The following is a 24,075-nucleotide window of genomic DNA, read 5'->3' as shown; positions in this document are numbered from 1 at the left end:
GAACAAGGAGAACGTTTTCACCAGGACATTCAGTTAATGGATCACCGCTACCAAGGTTTCTGGAATGAAAGTATGATGGCCGACTACTGCTGGATGCTGTACGGCGACAATCCAGACAAAGAGTACACAAGAAAATCATACTCCAAGCATTTCTGAAAAAACTATGGTACCTGGCTGACACTGTTCAGTAGATCTGTACCACAGTGTCCTTTTTTTACTTCACACTGAAAATGTATTAACATTCATTTCAATGTTCCTTTTTTTTAGGTACAAAATACATGCACGTACAATGTTATCTATAATAGTACTCATAACTCAGGAAGTGTAGGTGTTTGGGAAAAACTGAAAACAGATATGAAATCTGCTTGAAAAACTGATTGACCAGTAAAGGAAGGCAGACAGGGAAATGGTAGTTTTTTTATCACACATCGTTGGTTAGATGAGAAATGTTCTATTACATTGTGGTAAATAATGCTCCCTTTGGTGCTCAGTGGGGAAGGACAACCTTACATTGGAGGTCACTAGGAGAATGGAAGAGTGGTCAGTGGTAAAAAGGTCCCATAATGTTTGTCAATGGAACCCCTCTCTACATTGACATTGAATGTCAGACATTACTGATTGCTCAAAGAACCCTCAACCTCTACAGCAATGATTTCCAACCAGGGTTCTATGGAACCCTAGGATTCCTCCAGAGGTTGCTAGGGGTTTCTGAAGTAATGAGCAATTTTTGTCTCTTTTTACTAGCCAGCAATGTAAAAGCAATTCTTTCAATTGTCCACCATGTTAATTTTCTGTGAACTGTGAATATAGTAATTATAGCTGGGGTTCCCCGAAGACCTAAATTCAAGGGGTTCCCCCTGTTTTAAAGATTGAGAAACACTGCACTGGAGGAACTATGGTTCCAAGAAAACCTGGTGAAGAAAGCCTGCTTCAATAGAATATCTAAAAAAGTAGGAATGAAGACAAGTATTTTCAGTCAGCAGCAGCATAAAAAAGTAGTAGATGGTTAAACCCCTGTCAGGTTGCTTTTGACATCTGTGTACCATTGAGAACATTTCCTGTGGTATAGACACAAGGGAAAGAGAGGAAATCAATGAGTAAAACCCCTTCTTAGACATTTGTCACTGGAAAAAGTGTCCTCATTAAAATATTTGTTCTATTCTAGTGCCAGCTAAAAAATGTAATTCCCTCCAAGACAAATAGAGAGAGCAGATCCCCCCAAGGGGGACCTAGACAGCAATGAACCTTGCAAGGTTTTAAATTAAACCTTTTATAATATATTCAATAATAGAGTATTTTTTTTAAATCTGGCATAATAAATTTGTATTTTCATATGAATTCAACTTGCTTAGCAAAGCAGAATATGTTTGTCAAATATAAGGTGGTTCAATACTCCCATCACAGCTCTCTGTAGGGGGAAGGGATAGTAGCTATTTTATAAGTATATGTTTGCTTGATATAGTTCTAGAGACACACAAATCCCCAGGCAACTGTAAGTCAGCAAACAGCAGATGGGAAAAAAATCATTACTATGATGAAGAGATACAAAACATCAAACTCACTCAACAGAATAAAGGTTAGACGATTGACTTGTTCTACAAATGAATCATCTCAAGGGGCGCAGCAGTTTGACATGGAGTCCTTCCAGCCACACTGCATGAGCAGAGTACTGTACAACAAATGTGATATGTATCTTTCACATAAAATCATTACTATCTCTAAACACTTGCATAAAATTTCTCAAAGAATGAGAATTGCAAACAGCATTGCAGCATCTTTGTGCTTCAGATATACAATAGTAGCAATTAAAAATGTATATTCATTCAGGAAAATCTGGTAATGGAAACAAAAATAACTAGAGGGTACCTGTAAAAATGGTCCTATACCTTACAGAGCCCAATGATTCTCACACTGCACACAGAGTCAATGAGAACCCCAGGGTGATTCATTTTTACATCTGACAACCAGGATAGATTTTCTATTATGACAACAATGTTTTAACTCTTTTCAACTTTCTGAAGCCTGCAATCACATTCTGGTCCATTCAATGGCATTAAAGGCTTCTCCTTAGTGGCTGGCTGACCTAATGGATTTTTGTTCTGAGGAATGCTGGAGCTTTATGGGGATTAGGCCAAAGAAGACATGAACATGGCTACTGTTACCTTTACTTCTTACTGCCAGGGCAGTCAATACTGGAGGGGAAACCCAAATCCTATTTGAATACTTGGGTCACAAGGAGGCTACAGGATGCTCCTTCTATGCATGCCGGAGAATGGGCTCTATGTCTTCATGGGCCTTCTTCAAATGTGAATTAAAAAGTGTATGATCTCATGCTTGCACAGAATGAGATTGGCACTCTTTTATTTACATTTGGAGGAAGACATGTCACCTGATCACTGCATGCACAGTGCAAGAGCGTTATCAAGAACCTGGGAGAAGAAACAGAGAAGATGGTGGCATGGGGCATAACTGCAAGCCCCAGAAAGGAAAGTAAGCATGTTAAGTACATTGATTGAGGACGTTCACCAAAATGAGTACTTTTTTTATACCATTTCCTGTTTAAACTGTGAATTCTTCCAACCTACATTGAACCTGTAATTAGGTTATTCAAATTAAAATATTTACATAATCTTATTACAGAAATGCAAAAATAAAAAATACTATTTGCTATAGGGAACATCTAGAAATGTAGATGGTCTAGATGTAGGTCATTTATAATTAAACAGAACACAAATATTAAAACAGACTAAACAGGAAGCTAATTCAAATTAGTAATTAATATCAGTATAAAGTGAACTTAAACTTTTTTTTAGTTTTGGACAGAATGGGAAAAGGTTAGAACTCAGGCCTTAATGCTATTGGGGGCTCTGTAAGGGAAGTTTCAATCACTTCCTGTTCTAAGGACAAACTTTTATCAGACAGAGAGGGGAAACCTGTAACTGGGAAACCGAAAAAAAAGAAAACTAACAGAGATCGTAGCTTCCCCATGCCTAACTGAAAATAAGCAATTTAACATATGTCTCTTTTTACCTCGCATTCTGTGCTGGGGGGGTCAATGATTTTATCAGTAAGTGAAAGATGCTCCCCAATACCTCACGTGTAGTGAAAGCTGACATGAGTTCTAATACTTCCCCACTCATTGCACATTAATTAGCAGCTGATTCTGTGCTAGTGGATGCACATTTTATAAAAAATATTGCTATAGGCAATACATTGTATTCATGTGGCTTTAACATACACATTTTACCTATATTATGCCCAGACAAGTTACTAAATCTAAGCTGAAAGAATTGCATTGTGTTGTATTCTGGGCTATCTGTGGTTTGAGATATAAAATAAAGTCTGTTCTGCTTTCTCTGTGCTCCAGAACAGCAATACAAGATGGCTGCATATAACAAATCCCATAAGCTCATTTGTGTGGTAACAGCATACTGGCTTCTAACATAATTACATAGTTCTGCAAAGATTCCATAGCAACATGTGGCTCTGCGTAAACATATGCAAATGGAACTTTCAGTACCATACAGAGTTTCCGTCAATCTCCACCTGTATTACAGGGTAGAAGAATTACAGAAATGAGACAAGAAAGAGGGGGACCGTGTATAATCACATAGGCTGGGTCTGTCTTAAAGGACACCTACATATTTCTGACATTTGCTTTTGCTCTGCGTCATATCAACACAATACACTAAATGCTATTCTGTGACCTTTCATCTTAATCATACAGATTTCCATGAAGCAGAATGTATATTAGGAAACAGTAGACATTCATGCTTACAGTAAGTGATAAATATAGGACAATACATACATATCATAAGTGTAGGAATATACATACATATCATAGTAAATCTGAATGTGGGTGCTGCCAACATATACTTTTGAAAATCCACATCATCAAAACACCAACCTAGGCAGGGGGGGCAATGGCCCAGCTACAACTTTCATGCTTTTGCAGTAAATAAAATGGATAAAGCCCCTGGTCAAATTGGTGCACCTGTCACTTCACAAAGGAGGATGTACTTGTGGGAGTTAATATTATTATTATTATTATTATTATTATTATTATTAATAAACTGTGTTTATAAAGCACCAATATTTCATGCAGAGCTGTATATTAAATAGTAAATGACAGACAGATCAAACAATGGCACAGGAGAAGGGTAAGACACTGCCTGAAAGAACCTGCAATCTAAGAGGTGGGGGGAATATAGCATGCCATTTGGTGTCTGTTGGGAAAATGCCATGCCAGTATGAAAAGTATATATGGCATAGCTTCTCTGTGCCAATTGCAATCCATATGAAAGTAATTTGTAGGGATAGTGCTGCTACTTTACTTAGGTCTCGTATTTCTTGTATTGGCACATTTTTGCTTTTCTCTGTTGCTTCCCCTTACATGTCACTTAAAACTCAACAACTTACCAAAGGAACCCTTACTTTTTTTTCTACCATTCTCCCATTACCACTTACTCCTTCACTCTTTTACAAGATGGGATATTATCAACTTATACAATGAGCATTCTTTGCAAACAAAGCCTGTATATTGGAGAAGACATGAGGTATAAGACTTTTTGTATTACACTGAGCAATAGACTCATGATATATTCTTGTGTACCATACAAAATACTGTAATACAATATGGATCTGAGGACATATTCTAAGCAAAACCACATGTGGGTTTCTAGAATACATCAAAAAACTGAATAATTTTTTGTACTTTTTAAATAAAATTTCACTGACTGATTCTGCATCACTTAGCAAAGAACAATGAACTATAACCATAGTTTATTTATTGCCCCTTCTGCAGTCAAATAAACCCACTCTAAATTTAAATTGGTGGGAATACATAAAAGTATCAGTTGGTTGTCATATTATTGGGGAAACTAGAGTTGAAGAGCACAAACACAGGAGAACATCATAAAATGAAGGAACCATCTCGAATAGCCTTTACAATGATTTCAGCTCAGGGCTTCGTTTTTTCTTTAATCAGCACAATCTCACACACTTTGTATAATTTCCTTTTTTCAGCGGGGTCCCGGTAACTAAAATATTACAAATCTCTGCTGGTCACCTTTGGTAATGATGTCAGAATTGGTAATTAAATCTGTGTTTGGAAATGTCACCTGGACATCACTTCAGTACTTTACCACTGAATCCAACATTAAAGGGAACCTGTAAGGATGAAAAAATAGCCACTGCCATTCCTAACTTCTTTGTAAAGCTTCAGGCTCAAAGCACATGATCCTGAACCAAGCTTTCGTACCCAATAAGTGGTGACAGTAAGTCAGTAAGTGGTGCCTAGGCAAGACAATCAGAAGTCAGCAGATTGTATACGTGGTACACAACACTATCAATGTATCAACCATAACGTAAGTCAGCAATAGCAGATTCCATACTTCTACAATTTTAGGTGCAATATTATTTCTATCCGTAGCAATTTTTATCCCTGAGGACTGTGCATTTTTCTATTGCATTGTGCTATATCAGGCACTAAATCTTCTTCTCAATCTGTGTGAAAGTTCCTTTGTTTTGCTTGGCACCAAAATACATTGTTTGAGGTTCTGCCACCTGTGATGCCACTAAATTTTGGCGCAAACATTGCCTGGGGAATTCTTCAGGGAAATCTGCACTTCCCCACACCTATCCATAAGAAGATATTTGTCTACACACCAGTCCCATGCTTTGCAAATATGATTATCCCAGTGTCACTAAAACATATCTGATGTTACTAACATCACAAGATGACTATTTTAAGAACATTTAGAAAAGTTTTATTTTGTCCCAAACCCAGACATTATTTCTAGGTATACATGCTTTTCTAGGTAATGGAAGCAGATCATAGCTGGTGGGAGGGGGTTCGCTGGATGCTATGATAAGCTTTGATAAATAAGGGTAATACCCATATGTGGCTAAAAGAACAAAAATCCTTCAAATAAAAGGGGTGGATCATGGACAGTAATCCTGTGGAGGAAGAGGCTAGATGATGCTGTATGTCCTCCAGCAAATCAAATAATTGGGTTCTGTATGACTTGCTACAGTCTCTAAAGAACACTGTGAAAATTTTATAATGTTCAGTGAAAGTAGAATAAGCAATATCAGTCCATGGGATAATCCTGTATAACTGTGTAAGATGAAAAGTAATGCTGCAGTTCATCTAAGATATTAGATTTCTTTCTACAAGTTATATTTTGATTGGTTCATCCATTGATGCATTTTTTTCAGGGTACTGCTTAGGCACACTTAACATTTTTATGTGTTCACTATTATTATTATTATTATTATTAATATTAATAATAAACTGTATGTATAAAGCACCAACATATTATCAGGGCTCTACTTAAATCAGAGTTTGAAAATGACAAATACCAACAATGACACAGCCTATACCATGGCAAAGTTTCAGTTTTTAAGTCCAGGTCCACTTGAATAAAGTGATTTGCAGTTGTAAAAGATTTTTCCAGAGTTCATAGATCATATGAAATATGGATTTTGTTATAGCTATACACTACATCAAAAAGTTAAACTTACCGGACAGAAGTAAGTGCTTTCCACTATATGTTTAGCAACCATGTTATTCTCGGCTGATAATGACATGATGAAGAGCAAGGCATCCTGAGCCTGTTGTCCCACAGTGCCCTCACGATGGATAAAGGGTATCAGTAAGGAGAAGATAAGAAAGTTGGCAGCTCCCTGGTCTTCACTGGTATGAAAAAACAATTCTAAGATAGATGGATCTTTGGCAAGGATTGAACATAACTGGTTAAGTAAAACAACTAGCTCAGTCTCCACATTTGGAGTTGATGTCCCAGAACAAGTACTTAATAACATCATCAATGGTTTCAATATAGGCTTATGATGTAGTAAAGGCTGGTGAGACTGGGTAACCAGCAATTCATACATCTTTAGTTGCTCAAATTTGGTCTCGTCAGTAAATTCTCTCCTGAGGCTCCATAAAAATAGTTTTTCCATAATATTCTCTGACACCACAAATTCCAGAATTGGCCCCATTGCGGCATCCTTCACCTGCTCTTCAATCAAAAGTAAGATCATGTGTTCCACATAATTCTGTACGGCACTAACTTCGTCTGCAGTAATGGATCCATATCTAGCTTTGAAGTTCTTAAACGGGTCATGCTTTTCCAAAATGCGCTGAACCTACAAGAACATAAAAACAATATAAATTCAAAGTGTAAAGGTCTCACAAACAGTGCAGTTGCTTTAAACATCACAAGTGTTTACAAAAAATGTTGTAAATGAATAGCGGTTTTAAATATTTATACAGAAGAAACTAATTTAAACATCAGCGCAGAGACAAAAATGAATGTTTCAATATGAGCAATAATCTTAATGAAGCCTAATTTGAACCACTCTCAGTTATCACATATTATCACCACAGCGTAATCAAGACACTGTAAATGTTCATTTGCAATATTTTGCCAATTGGTGAACAGGAGCCAAACAGTCCCAGAGCTGTACAACATTTGTTTCCAGTGCTAAATATATCCAAGGTCTGTATAAGAAAAAATGTTTCATATGAATATTAAAGAATATGAATTTGGAGAAAATGAAAGAGATGCACAGTACAGAAAACAGAATATGGCATATTTAACGAGCAACCAAACAACAATAAATATTAATTGTTGAACTGTAAATGTTATTCTGGAAATGTGTACAAATTCTAAATCCTGCGATATCCTGTGATATTTTTAAACTACTATGCTTAGTCTAGCAGACTTCTCTCCCTGCGTTAGGGTAGGTTTTTAGACTCTTCACATGGCATTGGGCCATGAAATCTCCTTCATTTAGCTCCTTGTGCGTAGCTACACTTGAATCACTAAACACACCGGGCTGTTGGGATATGGGCTTTAATCACTTTTAAATTCAGCTGCTATATGGTATAATTTTGTCACTAATCTTATTTAAATGCACATAGCACATTATAATTATAAAGCACTATTATGGTGGGTACTAACTGTGTGAAATGTGCTGTATAGTAATTGCTATTTATAAGTGGCTTGCAGGCATTTTTAAAAACATCTGAAGAAAAAAGTCCCCAGACTGGATTGTCTGAATACCTTGGGGCCTATTTAAAAAAGGGTAAACAAGCTGTTCTTTAGAAGAATGGCAGTTTTTGTACAAAAATCACACTGTTTTTAGTTTCCTAAATTTATAAATGTATCCATCAACTGAAAAGACTTTTTATCCTGATTGCTACTTTTATAATTAATGTCACTTGCATTACATGTACCATTCCCCAATTATATAAAGTGTTGGTCAGATCAATTGCCAGAGTTCACAACTTTAAAAGTGGATAATGCCATACACCACCCTTCTTAATGGTATTACAGAATTTCTATTTTCTACATTTAGAAGCCAAACTGTCAAGGACCGAAACATTTTACTTCTGCTATAAAAGTGGCATACAGATTTCTAAAAATGTCTCCACTTTTTTCAGGTCATAGGAGCTCATATTTTAAAGATTACATTTGTTGCATGAGAGCCCATCCATAAAGCCATCCAGAAGTAAGGTTTTAGTTTGTAGCAGATGCTTGAGAGTTAAAACACCTGAAAGGAAACTACTGTGTGATTTACATATTTGATTTCCTAAGTCTGCTCCCAGCTCTGCCTTTTATGAGGGGTTTATACTCACCCTGATGGAGATGATAGAGAATATTATGGGAAGAACTGTAACACATAGGAACATAGTTTGACAAGAACATATTGTATCCTTGTCATATGTTAAAAGTCAAAGGCTAGGGGCTGATCAAGGTGAGTTCCACCTAAAACCGAAATATCAATTATGAGTAGACTGGCCCTCAAAATAAACATTTGAATGAAGCATAATCCTCTTCAGTTTCATGGTGCTGAGTTTCATGTATGTTCTACATACATTTAACTGCATGTTTGGAACATACATGTATAGAAATAAACTGTTTGTAAGACTTTTTCAAACACTACTACTGGAGCTCCACCATTCTCCCTCATAATACCCTAACATTTAAGAAATATTCTGACATCAGTATCCTTATTCATAATATAATATATCTAAATAAAAGTTTCTAAAACAAGAATTGTCTATGCTGCCCATGGCAGTCAGCCAATCTCGCCTTTTACTTTTGTAACATTCCACAGAAGCATTTATTATTATACAGTATTTATATAGCGCCATCATATTACACAGCGCTGTACAAAGTTCATAGTTGTGTCACTAACTGTCCCTCAAAGGAGCTCACAATCTAATGTCCCTACTATAGTCATATGTGGTTAATGTAGTCTAAGGTCAATTTTAGGGGGAAGCCAATTAACTGGAGTACCCAGAGGAAACCCACGCAGACACGGGGAGAACCTGCAAACTCCATGCAGATAGTGTCCTGGGTGGGATTCGAACCCAGGACCTAGCACTGCAAAAGCTGGAGTGCTAACCCCTGAGCCACCGTGCTGCCCACAAAACATGAAACGGAAAAGATGCCTGATTGGAAACAACATAGAGGAGTCTATTTCTTGGATTTTCACACAAAATTCACACAACTTTCACTAAATATTTTTCCAGTTTTGTTAAATAAATCTAATATGAGAACAAATACATATTGGGAAAAATGGAAAGGTATAGATAAAGATATTTGTAAACAGACCCAAATGTGGCCATTTGACTTCAAGTGCAAGAAGAAAAAAACAAAGAAAAAGTGTCTGTGGTTACAGAATCCATTTATAGCCTGGCTTTAATTTGCCAATGTACACCAAAAATAGTACAGTAAGTATTTAACTGGTTTCTGTATTCAACATAGTTCTGTATGCTGTAAGCTTTCATATTCTTCACCCAATGAGAGCACTGCACTTGCTGCATTGCTTCCAGGTAATAATCAGATAAGTACGCTCAGCTCCTTCAGGTATACTCACCTAACAGCTGTTACTTATTGAGTTTGATAGTGTACAGAACTCCAAGGTGACTCATTACATATTTACAAAGAGCTGCCAAGGTCTGGAATAAGCAGGAATCATTTGATCAAGTTAATTGCTACGTAACTAACGTATTGTGTTTCATGTCTGATATCTATTTCCTTTCTTGTTTGAAACACTTTTATCAGCTACACAGTTCTGCAGCCCATGCAATAATAAATGAAAAGGATAAAAGAAGTGTAATTACATGTAAAACAACTAACTTACATGTGTTACTATAACACAGTCCCTCTGTTTTATGCCTATAGCACTCCTCGTAAAGTTTAACAGTATAACAATTTAAGGTGTGTTTATACAACCCTGAAAGTATAGCTGTTATTTACCTTCCAAATGAAGTCTACCCTCTGAGAGAACACACATCAGCAGTCCTCTGAGTGTTATCTCTGCCATTTTGCATGTGAGTTTAGCTGGAATACAGCACCTTTCTTATGAACTATTTAAATATCTTAGAATGCAGGCTCACAAATTCATATACACACTGAATGGCTTGGGGAATGTTAAACTCTTTACAATTTACAGTATGGAGTATACAAATCTACTGACAAACTTGATTAACATTAACCCACATTCTGTACTGATACTGTATTTGTAGGGCAGAATGGGAGTTGTAAAGGATTAGATGCTTGGGACAGTAATCCCTTGACATAGAAAAGTAGGCTATTGAAAGCTTGCTGTCTCTTCATTTGTGATCTTTGTGCCATATGTCAAGCCTTTTATGTGACATACTTTCCTAGGTCTAATAAGTCCTTACAATTTCTATAGTTATAGAATGTGACAGTTATAAGCCACTAGGCATTTGTCTCCTAGGGGGAAAAAAAAGAAATATACACAACTTTTATAGGGCTTGTTCATATAAATGGTTGTGAAGCTGTAGGGTTACCACTTCACAACCACATGTAAGTGCAACCGGTAAGGACCTCCTCCAAATGTGTTGCACACTAGCCATTGAACACTCTTCATTTCACAGTCCTAATGTTTCTATAAAGAGTATTTTATTTTATTAGGAGCTGTGGGAAAATAAAAGTGCATTTCAATACAATATAGAGTGGTTTGCGAAGAGTGAAAATATCTAATAAAAAGAATGTCCATTTGCAATAACGAGCACATCCAACAGTTGGAAAATTGGATGCATTTACTATCACATGTATGCAAACCAGATTTGGTGGTGTCCTGATCTTCAATTGTCTGAGAAGCTGATCTTGAGCCTGACAGGCTGATAAAGGTAGTCTAATTTGGTTTGTACATCAAAAAAGGAAGATATCAGATCTCAGGGCTGCTCTATTAACCTTCCTGTAGTTTCACCCAATTCATAAAAACACGGAATGGATTTAAGGTGCGTACACACTTCCAATTTTTATCGTTCCAATCGAACGACGAACGATCGATTGGGCAAAAAATCGTTCGTAAAAAAGTAACCAACGACGCCGACGAACGAGGAAAGTCGCTGGAAACGAACGACCGGACCGACGGATCGGATTGGACGACGATCGTTGAACATCGTTCGTGTGTACGGTCATTCGTTGATCGTCCATGTTCAGAGCATGCGTGATGAACGAACGTCCGTTCACTTTCCTGTCGTGCACATAGTTCCTCTATCGCTCAAACGATCGTATCTATTGTGTGTACAATATCTACGAACGATCGTGTCGTTAACTCTATGTGCAGGATCGGTGCTATACGATCGTTCGTATATATCGTGCATGAACGTTCGTCGTTCGTTTTCCAACGATAATAATTGGAAGTGTGTATGTAGCTTTAGACAGGTCAGGGGAGAAGATTATTCATTACTAATAGGAAAACTGTACTCTCTGAAAGAATGAAGATGCTTTTGCTGACCTTGGGTTAGTACTTCCTGAACTGAACTCCTTGAGCAATTATGCAGCTAATAACACAAATGTAAAAAAAAAGTCATACTTCCAGGTCATTGACACAGAAAATACTGAAGCTATTGGATTATTATTGCAGCCAGTGACTAGCTTTTTCAGAAGAAAGTGTCAGCAATGGTAGCCATTATGTCTCTCCGCAGCAGGTTTCAATTAAGCCAGTTCCACTCCTTTTCTAATATGGATGTATGTTGGAGGACAAATGTATAGTAAATTACTTTTATTATACATTTTGTTAATGATTTCATGCTTTGCTATGGATAATATATTGTTAAACCACCCTGGAATTACTGTATAAACCCTCTTGTTATATAACGACATAAAAATGAGCTTGACTTTGTATGAGGTAGCACGATTAACAAGCACAACAACATCTGCTGTGCTCCTGCTGAATTATTTCCTCCACTACCCATAAGCCGACATCTATCCTTTCTAGAACAAGTATTTATTATATGTTTACCTAGCATACTCTGTGTGTATAGAAGATTAGGCTTTTGTACAGCCATTGCAATGCACATCATAATGAAAATTATGAGTCTTCTGGGAAATAATTAAAGTTGTACATTTAACTGTATCAGCAATAAACTGTTAAACTACATCAAGAATAATAAACAGTGAATATTTTTTGGTGACATAGGAGTAGTATTCTATATCCCAGCTTTACAAAGAAAGAACTAAACTACTTTCAGAAAGTATCTCTCTTACAGGTATAGGAAGTGGTGAATTGCTAACAATAGATACATTTAATTTAGTTTAATTGGCAATTCCCCTCATCTGTGTATTCTAAGGCTATGTACACACTTGCAATGGTTCTCGCCTGATAATCGTCTCAGGGTCGATATGGGACCAGAATCTGGCGTGTGTACAGCGCCCGTCATTATTCATCCAAACGACCATCCTGGCTGATCCATGGTTGATGGATGAGGAACTATTTTAAAAGAAGTGAAGGGGGAGAGCGCGCAGTGGGGTGCTGCTCGGTCGTTCTCCCCCTCCCCTCTCCATAGAGCAGAACGGTGCTGTATGTACTGCACTTGTTCATGCATCGCGCAGTAATTTGTCGTTTGAAAGGATCATGAAAGATCCTTTCCAACGACAATTAATGCATGTGTGTATGCAGCCTAAGAGTGCTGGAGAGGTTCTCCAAAGCTTTCAGTATTCACGGATGGCATAAAGTACTGACAAGTGAACATCATTTATTTCTCTGTTCATCCTTTCTGTACCAGACGAAAAAGAATTTGAAGGACGGGAAAAAAAATTAATTCCACCTTTCCAACTTACTACACAATACTTTATATTGCAACAATATTGCAACAGATTATTGGTGCAAATTTGGAACCTGCTACCTCCACCTTCACAATTAATCATTTTTTCAACCCCTTCTAACTTTTAGTTACAACACCCCATTAAATAAATCATTTTCTTATTAATAACTTTCAATTTTCTATAAAATTTACAATGATTATATATCCCAGCAAAATTTAGAACCCCCAACCTTTCCCATTGCTCTTCTCTAACATGTCCTATAAATTATATGATAGCAAGGTAAACTCATCTAAATCTACCATCCAGGTCCCTTAACAGCAATGTTTTCTGTGAGAGAAACTGGTGACCTAGTGCTGCTCATCAAGCATTGCTGGATTGTCCCTTATAGCCCATTTGTGCTGCTGTCAATCTTCAACACTGAGCCCAGTTTATTAAAGCTTTCTAAGACTGGAGAAGATAAACTATCTTGGGAGAACCTAGATGATCCAAAAATCCTGTAATGAATTTCTTAAAATCCTTTGCTATTATTTGTAAAATGTTTGCAGTCCTGGACTAGATCTATTCCAAGTGTGCTGGATCACCCAAGTTCACCCAATATAGCATATCTTCTTCAGTCCTGGAGAGCTTTATTTAGCATGAAATATGCCGAGTGTGAGAGGACCCAGCACCTGGACAGCAAAAAGTAAGTGTCCACGCCACAAGGAAAGTGTCATGGACACCCAAAAAATGGCCCCATCAGTAAGGCAGAATATAAATGAACAGAAAACTGCAAAAGAAGTGGATGGCAGTTCAGTTTATTGAGCATTTGTAGCTAATAGTGATGACATTGTTGTACAGACTTCTAAAGTTAGATGGAGAATGGTATTTGTGATAGGTGATACACAGTTTTTCCAAACATAAATGCAATTGTTTGGAGTAAACTGTATACCAGTCTATTTTTACTCTTATCTAACAGTATCCACTACAATTTTTCTTCCTGACAGGTAAACCTTTAATACATTGTTCGTATGGCTACAGGGCAAAGATCACTCGATGATCATAGAAAATTTCCACTATGCTTGAAAACCTTTGAATGATAGCAAGATCTTCTGACTGAGCAATATTGCTGGGTGTTATGACTACACTGGCAGATTTTTGAAAACAACGCTTAAATCGATATCATCACTTGCAAAAATCAGGTAGTGTTTGGCTGCACAGGTAATGTTTGGCAGAAAATGCTAGTCTAATGTTACAAAAGAAAAAGAGTAGCCCTGGCCAAATGAAAGTATGCCTGCTACAAGATTATAAATTGTGAACAACTCCTACAGACACAATATTGTTCTCTGCTAATGTTTCTTTTATTATGCTTTATTTCTTAGACACTGTCCTGAGAGAATGAACAGTGAGGTTTGTTCCAATGTCTTCAAGCAGTTTTTATTCAGCAGTCTATTAAAATCTGCCAATACGTCATGATAGCTAGTTGTTTAGGTAATGCTTTTTAATTATTTCTTGGCTGCCATGGAAAAGGAAAGCTACCTGGCACATAAACACACAACAACAAATAGGTCAGTTGAATTGTCAGACTGCCAACAAAAGATCATTTCCAACATTTCTTTAACTTAAGGTAATATTGATAATGTAATTTCTGAATACACATCTCTAAGTAAAGACACAACTTCTGACAATAATTTTGGCCTACTATCATATATATATATATGATGTGTGTGTGTGTGTGTGTGTGTGTGTGTGAGAGAGAGAGAGAGAGAGAGAGAGAGAGAAAGAAAGAGAGTCAGATTTTGTCTATTTTATGATTACCTGAGCCCAGTGGTTCTTGAATACTATAGTACACGTCTCCGGATCGACCCCTTGCAGGCTGATACTTGACCGTTTTTTGCTGATACTGAAGATCTGTGCCATGGTGAGTCTTGTAGAACTTCTCACTCTAGGCCATGCTCAGCTAAAGGAAGGTTTCATCTGTCTCTTTAGGCCATTGTCTTCTGAAAGTTACTTTAGTATAACATTACAGCTGCAACAAAAGGCAGAACATATATGTCATGAAAAGTGTCTGGTTTCAGCTTCATGTGAGCACACACGATATTGATTTTTGCTTACTCATGCACACCTAGAAGCCGCAGCATGCAGTCAGAATGTCACCAAGCAACCAAGGTAGGCATGTTAATACCTGGAGCATATTTCTGTGTGGCTTAGTCATATGTTCACCTTTCTCATAACAATACCTGAGACAGTAAGGTGTTTCACCTTGTAAACATACACTTATAAAATTATGTTTTATTTGTATTGAAGTGTATCTAGAACAACCTTTATATATATATATATGTATATATATATATATTTAATGTTAGCAGCAATTGGCAATATGTGCTACACTTTGGTTTTAATTCCACTTGCAATAAAGAATATTCAATATTCAATATTGCTGTCAGTCAGTTGTCCTAATGTCACTAGAAGGAAAGTGGAGAAAAATACAACCTTTTGAGATGTCATTATAACAAGAAAAAAACTAATCCTTTAGAAGGAATCTTGCCACTGCAGTGGCAAACAGTCCAGTAGGGGATTTTCCTTACTTTGGAGAGTTTTTAGCAGCTTTCTGTCTACAGGACAAGAAGTGAAGGGGAATATCCTCAGTGAAACACATACAGCAGATTTTTCTGTTGAATATCCACCTATTATTTATTTGTTTCAATAAATAATTATTACTTATGCATGTTTTTTTAAGAGTAAATAAAATATTATTTAATACCTATATAGATACACGTGTAGTTTTTGTTTAATGATGCTTGCAGCACTCAAGTAATTAAATAACAAAGGATCTTAGCCAACTTGGTTGGCCAGGCTGGAGTGATGTAACTCCCATGTACATGCATGTGTTCTTTCATTTCCAGCAGCCTGCACATGCACAGCCAAGTGTTAAATAGGAACAAAATATTTCGAACAGGCATTTTATTTTATTGCAGGCGGGACAGGTAAACCAGTATTGATTCACAATTTTTTTTTTTTTAAGTTTAGTTCCTCTTTAAAGCAAACCTTTTGTGCATATGGATGGGGATAGCACAATACAAAAAAGTGTAAGGTTTTAATTGGGCTTTTAGTAGGCTTGATAATCATGTTTCTAGATTGCAACTTTGGATAATTTACATATAGCTAAATGGATTACATTAATGCAAATATAGTAAAGTAAGTTAATTAAAATAGGAACATCCTTTCTAAAATTCAATCTAATGTTATTGCGATAATAATGTCATTCTTGGGCACTGTTTCTTGCCACAGTGGAAAAAAAATCCTTAGCGTGCAGATCACAATTTCACTGGAACTTTCAAGCTTGGTTTACTTATTATTTCATATACACGGTACATTTTATGTCATAATGTCATTTTATGTCATAATGTCATTTCCACAGATACATATACAGCCTACTAAACCCAGTGACAATGCAACGAAGTCCACAGGTAAGAGAGCCAGGCTGAGAGACATAAGGCAATGACTCTTTATTATTTTTTATTTTTTTTGTATTACATTTGTAATTACAGAGTGGGTAGACCTTTAAGATCTCCAAAGCTCTACAAGCCAGTAAGCTATGTAGGATGAAAAAGCACAAATAATAATGAAGTGGCTTACTGAAAGATAACACATTTTGTTCATCTTGATCTTTGTTTATTTTTACAAACAGCTTTGATTGTGTTACTATCATTACAAATCATGTAAAAGCAGAAACAATTATCTGATAAGATCTGTGCATTGCTGAATTATCTCAGGAAACGTTTCACATCAGTATGATATACAGAATGTGGAGAATCCTGGCTCCCTCCAACGCAGCAAAGTTTACTGCAGAAAAAAATTGGAAGTTTGGCAATGTAATCATTTTTTTAGGCTACTTTATAAATAAGTGCCAGCTAAATGGTGAAATAAACATAAAAAAGGTGCAAATCCAGTCATGTGTCCTGTCCACTGTGATCAGACGACAAGGTGTATCTAAAGAGGGATTTTGCCATAGCTATCAACAAGTGATGCAGATTCTAAGTTGATGATAAAGAAAAAAGTAATGTCTTTGAGGACCTGCAATCGCATTGGTTAAGGTTTAGTATTGATGAAAGGCCCTGGTCCAGTGTCAGTGCTCACCAGACACCAATCCACCTATCCCAGCACACAGTTGCCCTTGAACTTCGTTGTGCAAAGGATGTGTACCATGGATCCCTGACACATATTTGAACTTTTTAATATAACAAAAACTTTAGGTGTATATCATAGTATTGGGTCAGTTTCATCTTTCATATTTTAAATATACATGATGATTGTACTAATTTATAAATATACCTATATAGATACACGTGTAGTTTTTGTTTAATGATGCTTGCAGCACTCAAGTAATTAAATAACAAAGGATCTTAGCCAACTTGGTTGGCCAGGCTGGAGTGATGTAACTCCCATGTACATGCATGTGTTCTTTCATTTCCAGCAGCCTGCACATGCACAGCCAAGTGTTAAATAGGAACAAAATATTTCGAACAGGCATTTTATTTTATTGCAGGCGGGACAGGTAAACCAGTATTGATTCACAATTTTTTTTTTTTAAGTTTAGTTCCTCTTTAAAGCAAACCTTTTGTGCATATGGATGGGGATAGCACAATACAAAAAAGTGTAAGGTTTTAATTGGGCTTTTAGTAGGCTTGATAATCATGTTTCTAGATTGCAACTTTGGATAATTTACATATAGCTAAATGGATTACATTAATGCAAATATAGTAAAGTAAGTTAATTAAAATAGGAACATCCTTTCTAAAATTCAATCTAATGTTATTGCGATAATAATGTCATTCTTGGGCACTGTTTCTTGCCACAGTGGAAAAAAAATCCTTAGCGTGCAGATCACAATTTCACTGGAACTTTCAAGCTTGGTTTACTTATTATTTCATATACACGGTACATTTTATGTCATAATGTCATTTTATGTCATAATGTCATTTCCACAGATACATATACAGCCTACTAAACCCAGTGACAATGCAACGAAGTCCACAGGTAAGAGAGCCAGGCTGAGAGACATAAGGCAATGACTCTTTATTATTTTTTATTTTTTTTGTATTACATTTGTAATTACAGAGTGGGTAGACCTTTAAGATCTCCAAAGCTCTACAAGCCAGTAAGCTATGTAGGATGAAAAAGCACAAATAATAATGAAGTGGCTTACTGAAAGATAACACATTTTGTTCATCTTGATCTTTGTTTATTTTTACAAACAGCTTTGATTGTGATACTATCATTACAAATCATGTAAAAGCAGAAACAATTATCTGATAAGATCTGTGCATTGCTGAATTATCTCAGGAAACGTTTCACATCAGTATGATATACAGAATGTGGAGAATCCTGGCTCCCTCCAACGCAGCAAAGTTTACTGCAGAAAAAAATTGGAAGTTTGGCAATGTAATCATTTTTTTAGGCTACTTTATAAATAAGTGCCAGCTAAATGGTGAAATAAACATAAAAAAGGTGCAAATCCAGTCATGTGTCCTGTCAAAGTAATGTAAGCAGCCCCTGTAATTATGGCATTCTTTCCACTGTGATCAGACGACAAGGTGTATCTAAAGAGGGATTTTGCCATAGCTATCAACAAGTGATGCAGATTCTAAGTTGATGATAAAGAAAAAAGTAATGTCTTTGAGGACCTGCAATCGCATTGGTTAAGGTTTAGTATTGATGAAAGGCCCTGGTCCAGTGTCAGTGCTCACCAGACACCAATCCACCTATCCCAGCACACAGTTGCCCTTGAACTTCGTTGTGCAAAGGATGTGTACCATGGATCCCTGACACATATTTGAACTTTTTAATATAACAAAAACTTTAGGTGTATATCATAGTATTGGGTCAGTTTCATCTTTCATATTTTAAATATACATGATGATTGTACTAATTTATAAATAAATATATATATATATATTTCTAAATGCGCATTCAGTTTACTACACAAAACAGAAAAATAACAGCATAAACTGTTTTCTTTCAGACTTTGTCTCTGATTCACTTTTACAAGTGTGTTTTAATACATTTCAGCAGAGATGTTTTGTGTGAATTGGAAAAAAAGGAACATCTAATTGCCTAGGCTATGCATAGAATTATGGTAGCAAAGGTGTAAGTTTAGGTTTAAAATTTTGCCTTTCTTGATTCCCTTTCAGTATTCTCACTGCTGATTCACCTGTCTGTAGCTTGTCTATGCATCACAATGTTACTGGAATTAGTATTTGTTTATACTGTCATACAAGAACCTTTAGTTGTCCTTTTATTATTATTGAAAACTCCAAAGCTTACCTTCATAGTAACATTTAAAAATGAGTTCTACTGACTGACCTATATCTAGTACTAGTTAGTCACATTCAGCTGGACTTTTTTTTGCCACTTGAAGACCTTTTGCAGCTTACTCATGATGTTTCTTAAGTTTAGCTTGGATAGGCTGTGAAATGTCTTCAACATCACAAAAAAAGTGCAGCTGAATATAACCAAGCACTACTAGATATACAATGACCTGGAAGAATGAGACCTTCATAGACTTAGAATTTTTTTCTACTGGTGGCATGAAGGAAATTTGAAAATACAAAGCAATAAATCAAATTATGCCTAGATGTTAATATTTCATTTATTGTCAGAATTATATTATGTAGAATAAATCATATAGTGACAGGAAGATATTAATAATTATTTTAAAAGTTACAGCCTTACATGTGTTCACCTGAAATCCTAATAAGCAAGGCAAATGAGCGAACAAATAAATGCAAAATCACTTTAATGAATATGGATAATTGAACAAATGATTAGTGTATGTATTAATTTAGAAACCCTAGGAAATTAAGGTGAATTATGTATTATGAGAAATGATTACAATTGTGTCAATCAAAACTAAATAAAAATGCAAGCTAGACATCATAATTACAGGCTATTTCAGAGGCAGAATTTCTGCTTTATGTGCACAGCTGACTTGATGCAGGATATTCTCGGACTCAAATGATTGGGGGATATGGCTCAGTGCCCAACAACTGCACCTTTCATCACACAGACCTGTCATTCAACAAAGGGCAGTGTTTATTCCTGTCATTCAAAGAGTTCCATTCTCTGGTTTATTTATCCTAGGATTGTTTGTCAACTTAAAGCGGAACTCCAGCCTGAAAAAATAGCCCATAAAAGATAAAATAAAGTTACAACTTTTGTTGCAGTATAAATTAAACTGGATCTGTTCCCATTGGTTAATTATTGATACTACATGTGTAAACAACAGCATTCTGTAAATGCATATATTAGGGCTTCCGAAGAGGTGCATTTCTACTTTATTTTAAAAATATATATGTATATATATATATATATATATATATACACATATGCATATTTTATGGGTGTTATATATGTTTATTCTTACAATTCTTGGTTTTTGATTCATGAAATATAAGGATTTGTCCTTTAACGTCAATCATTAGTTTAAGTATTGACAATATAAATTGATACTGTGCTGTGGTCATTCAGGCTTAGAAACAGATTCACTTTAAAATGAGGAAAGTAATTGTTATCTAAAGCCCACTCCCCTGGGGCCCTGGGGAACTTTCTGGTCAGGTAAAAATAACTTCCTTTGGTGGATGGTAGTATATGGGGTAGCTCATTCATGCATTCAATGCAGTGTTGAGTCAGAATTTACACCAGTGTTTCGTGACCTTTTTAATATGTGGGAAGTCCTTTATAATAACTCTTCAGGGAACCCCTACTATAGTTACTTAATCCACAGCTCAGAATACATTAGTGTGGTGGTCAGTAGGAAGAATGCCTCTTATATTGCTGGGCAGTGGGAAGAATGTCACCCTTAATAAAACTAATAAAAGCAGTTTTGTCTTTACATTCACTTTATTAAAAACTAATCCAAATAGTAAAGCCAAATCGAGATTTCAATTAAAGTCTACAAGTCATTTTAAACCACACATGTAATATAGCAATCTAGACACGCAGCCTTGCTCTCACCAAAATTAAAACATGAAAAGATCCATTAAGGGCTTCAGAGAAGAATACAGACTTCAATTATCTAATCCTTACTTAAAAATATAGAACACTCAATTGGCTCTAACAAAGATGAGGTAAAATGACTTTAAAATTATTTAAATGTTAGGGATAAAACATTTTAGCCTAGCAAATTTCTTTTCATAAGCTTTCTTGGGGCCTTCAAGAAGAAAACTGAGTCCAAGAGGGAACTTCATCACAGAAATAATTGTAATGCATTATCCTTTGAATATGGACAGCTAATGAAATTGCTAAGTTGTTAATTAGGACAGCAAGGCATTTTGAGATAAAAAGGATTCATAAGAGAAATATTTTTAGAAAATGTGCAGATTGTGGATGATCAAAACACCTTATCTATACCTAGAGAACATTTTTTTCTCTAAACATTAATATACAAATCAAACCAAGAATGTGTTTCAACAATAAGCAGCGCATTCCATACAAACAGGGGCTTTTAAACTAATAGCTTATGGTAGCCATGATCTATTCATCATTGCAAACCTCAACTGGTAAACCTAGCAGTGAACTTCTCTTATTTTTTCACTTTTGGTTTGTTAGGTATACCATTAAAAGGGTAAGTAAGTTGTTCCTCCATAAATGTATTATGTGATTGAGAGATGTCATGATTTGCAGGATTACCAGGTCAAAAAATCTGATCTGCAGTATATAACATATTTGATTTTGAGTTTACATACACTTTAATAATAACACACACAAAGTTAGAACTTTATTCTTGATTATGAGGTACAATAATACATATATATTTTTGGGTGATAAAAAAGTAATACCGGTATTTGTCATTTCAAGGAAGAGATCATTCGGTGGATAGCTAGGTGAATAAATGTGTGCAGTAAACATGTTTGTAGAGATAAGAATACTTATTTTCAGTGTACAGAGAGATCACAATCAGTGTGTAAATTTTGTGAATGAGTAGATCATAATGAATAGCAATATTTTTTATGTTATCACTACTTGGCAGAAACTTATCAAATGGGAGTATGTTAAACATACCAGTATAGAGCATGGGCTGCAATGTCAGAATCAGCTCTCACCAATCCAGGTGTAACATTACAGTGTACTGTGGTCCTATTGATTATAAAAAATGGGTTCTTGTGCCTCAATTTAAAGATCTTTTTTTAGGACTACCATTTCTAACACTGAAGGCTACAGCTGTGTATGTGCTGGTATAAGGCCATCTACTTTCAGATACTGGAGTGTTGTTCTTGTATAAGAGGTGTTTTTTGTAAAATTGGTTTAGATTAAATTGTAAATACACAAGCAGGTTCTGATCTACAGGACAATGCATTAAACAAGCTGAGGTATTAGGGAATTTTCTTTCTATAATTGCTACAATTTAGAAGAGGGGACCAAAGTGATAAAATAATTAGGTGATTAAAATATATATAGGAAGGTGAAATTGACCTCCTCTTAAAAAAGCAAGTAGCATACAGTAAAACACATCATAAATATAGTTTATATTATACTGTCTTCTAGTCTTATTATTTTATCTATTTGAGTACCTCTTGTAGTATTGTAGTTCTTATCCTCTTGGGGGTCATACACTTTTACCTTGCCCCTTCCCCACACTATTAGTTTGGAGGACCTAAGGCAAGTAGGAGACTGGGACCAGACCATAATGCCTGTATGGAGTAAGGGGACGGTCTGAATATGTCTACCCCCATAATGTGAACACTGGTTTTCTGATCTGTTCATCCATTACACTTTTCTCAATTTTTAGGGTAATACACAAAGTGTGGTTCCCTTTGTGGGGTCCCCACTTCTGTCTGATTTTGTTGTTTATTCCTTCAATAATTGGTGTCATAACTATCCTGGTCACACACTCCTTTAGTGCTATGCTCTTTTAGTATCCAAACCACACAAAGCTTGTGTAGCAAGTCAGCGTACATTTTTTCCTAGAATATAATTAGGCATTCAGGTATGTCTGTAGTGTATCTTATATTCTCTAGCCCTCTCACAGCCCTCATGCATATGTAATGCATGAGGGCTGTGATTAACTGCTGCTACCTTTCAAGTACTCGGGTCAGGCCTAACCCCAGTGAAAACAACAGATTCTCTCTAAGGTTAGGTGAGATAATCTCAAAAGTCCTTAAGTAATCATGTGCTAAGAGTAAAATAGCCTTGTTAATTTCCTTTTCATTTGTTGAATGGCTACCTTTTACTGGCTTTATTAATTCCTGCAAAGCTCAGTACAGATTTCCCTATAATTAAAAACTTGAAAGTTGCTGAACTATGGTGGAATCTCCCTCACCATTCATAGAGTGATGCTGAGGAAACTGGTGAGTTTTGCATGTTTCTTTTTTTCTTTTATAAGATCAGTAGTATCCCAAAAGCCTAAGGGGACATTTTTCCTAATGCCCACCAATATAAGTGGGCATTCTTCTTTCGCTAACCACCAGGCAAGGAAGTTTTTAATGTCCCTTCCATTGGTTGTCAGTAGAACAAAGAATGCTTCTTATATTGGTGGCCAGTTGAAAAATGCCCCTAATAATAAAAAGTGAGGGTGGCATTTTCATTTATTGTTGGTGGGAAAAATGTGTAATTCCTCCCAATGCCTTCATGTGTAGGTGACATTCACATTACTGTCTACCAGTGTTAGGGTTGCTTCTACTGACCATGAACATAAAGAGTGTGTATTGTCCCACTGATACCACAACCAATGTAAAGAGCATTCTCCCATATGTAAAGTCTTTAACGGGATGAAAGGTTCCTCACATTGTGGAAAAAATGCGTTTTTAGGGGCACTTTTATTCCCACTGATTATCTGAATAGGATATCAAAATCCCCTTGCATTTGTGGGCAAAAGTAAAATTCCTCCTTACGTTAGTGGTCATTGGTATTCCTTTCTTGACCATTTTTATTTGTTTAATTTAAGTATTATAACTGAAATATATTTGATGTATAGAGAGAGATAATAAAATAATAGTTC

General features: G+C 35.9%; 1 protein-coding gene across 2 annotated transcripts in view; it reads right to left on the bottom strand.

The window, feature by feature from the left end:
• FHIP1A (FHF complex subunit HOOK interacting protein 1A) overlaps positions 1 to 24,075 on the bottom strand; it is a 125,918-nt gene that overhangs the window by 59,405 nt on the left and 42,438 nt on the right. For both annotated transcript variants that reach the window (XM_072405909.1, XM_072405910.1), the window contains exons 3-4: positions 14,895 to 15,105; positions 6,526 to 7,152 (exon numbers count right to left, since the gene is read on the bottom strand). In XM_072405909.1, the coding sequence (XP_072262010.1) occupies positions 6,526 to 7,152; positions 14,895 to 14,996 (729 nt within the window). In that variant the 5' untranslated portion in view covers positions 14,997 to 15,105. The remainder of the gene's footprint in view (positions 1 to 6,525; positions 7,153 to 14,894; positions 15,106 to 24,075) is intronic.

This window comes from Pyxicephalus adspersus, chromosome 3 (assembly GCF_032062135.1).
Source record: "Pyxicephalus adspersus chromosome 3, UCB_Pads_2.0, whole genome shotgun sequence".
In the NCBI taxonomy this organism is placed as follows: domain Eukaryota; kingdom Metazoa; phylum Chordata; class Amphibia; order Anura; family Pyxicephalidae; genus Pyxicephalus; species Pyxicephalus adspersus.
Note: the sequence above shows the minus strand (reverse complement) of the source record. Positions and strands in the feature narration are given on the sequence as shown.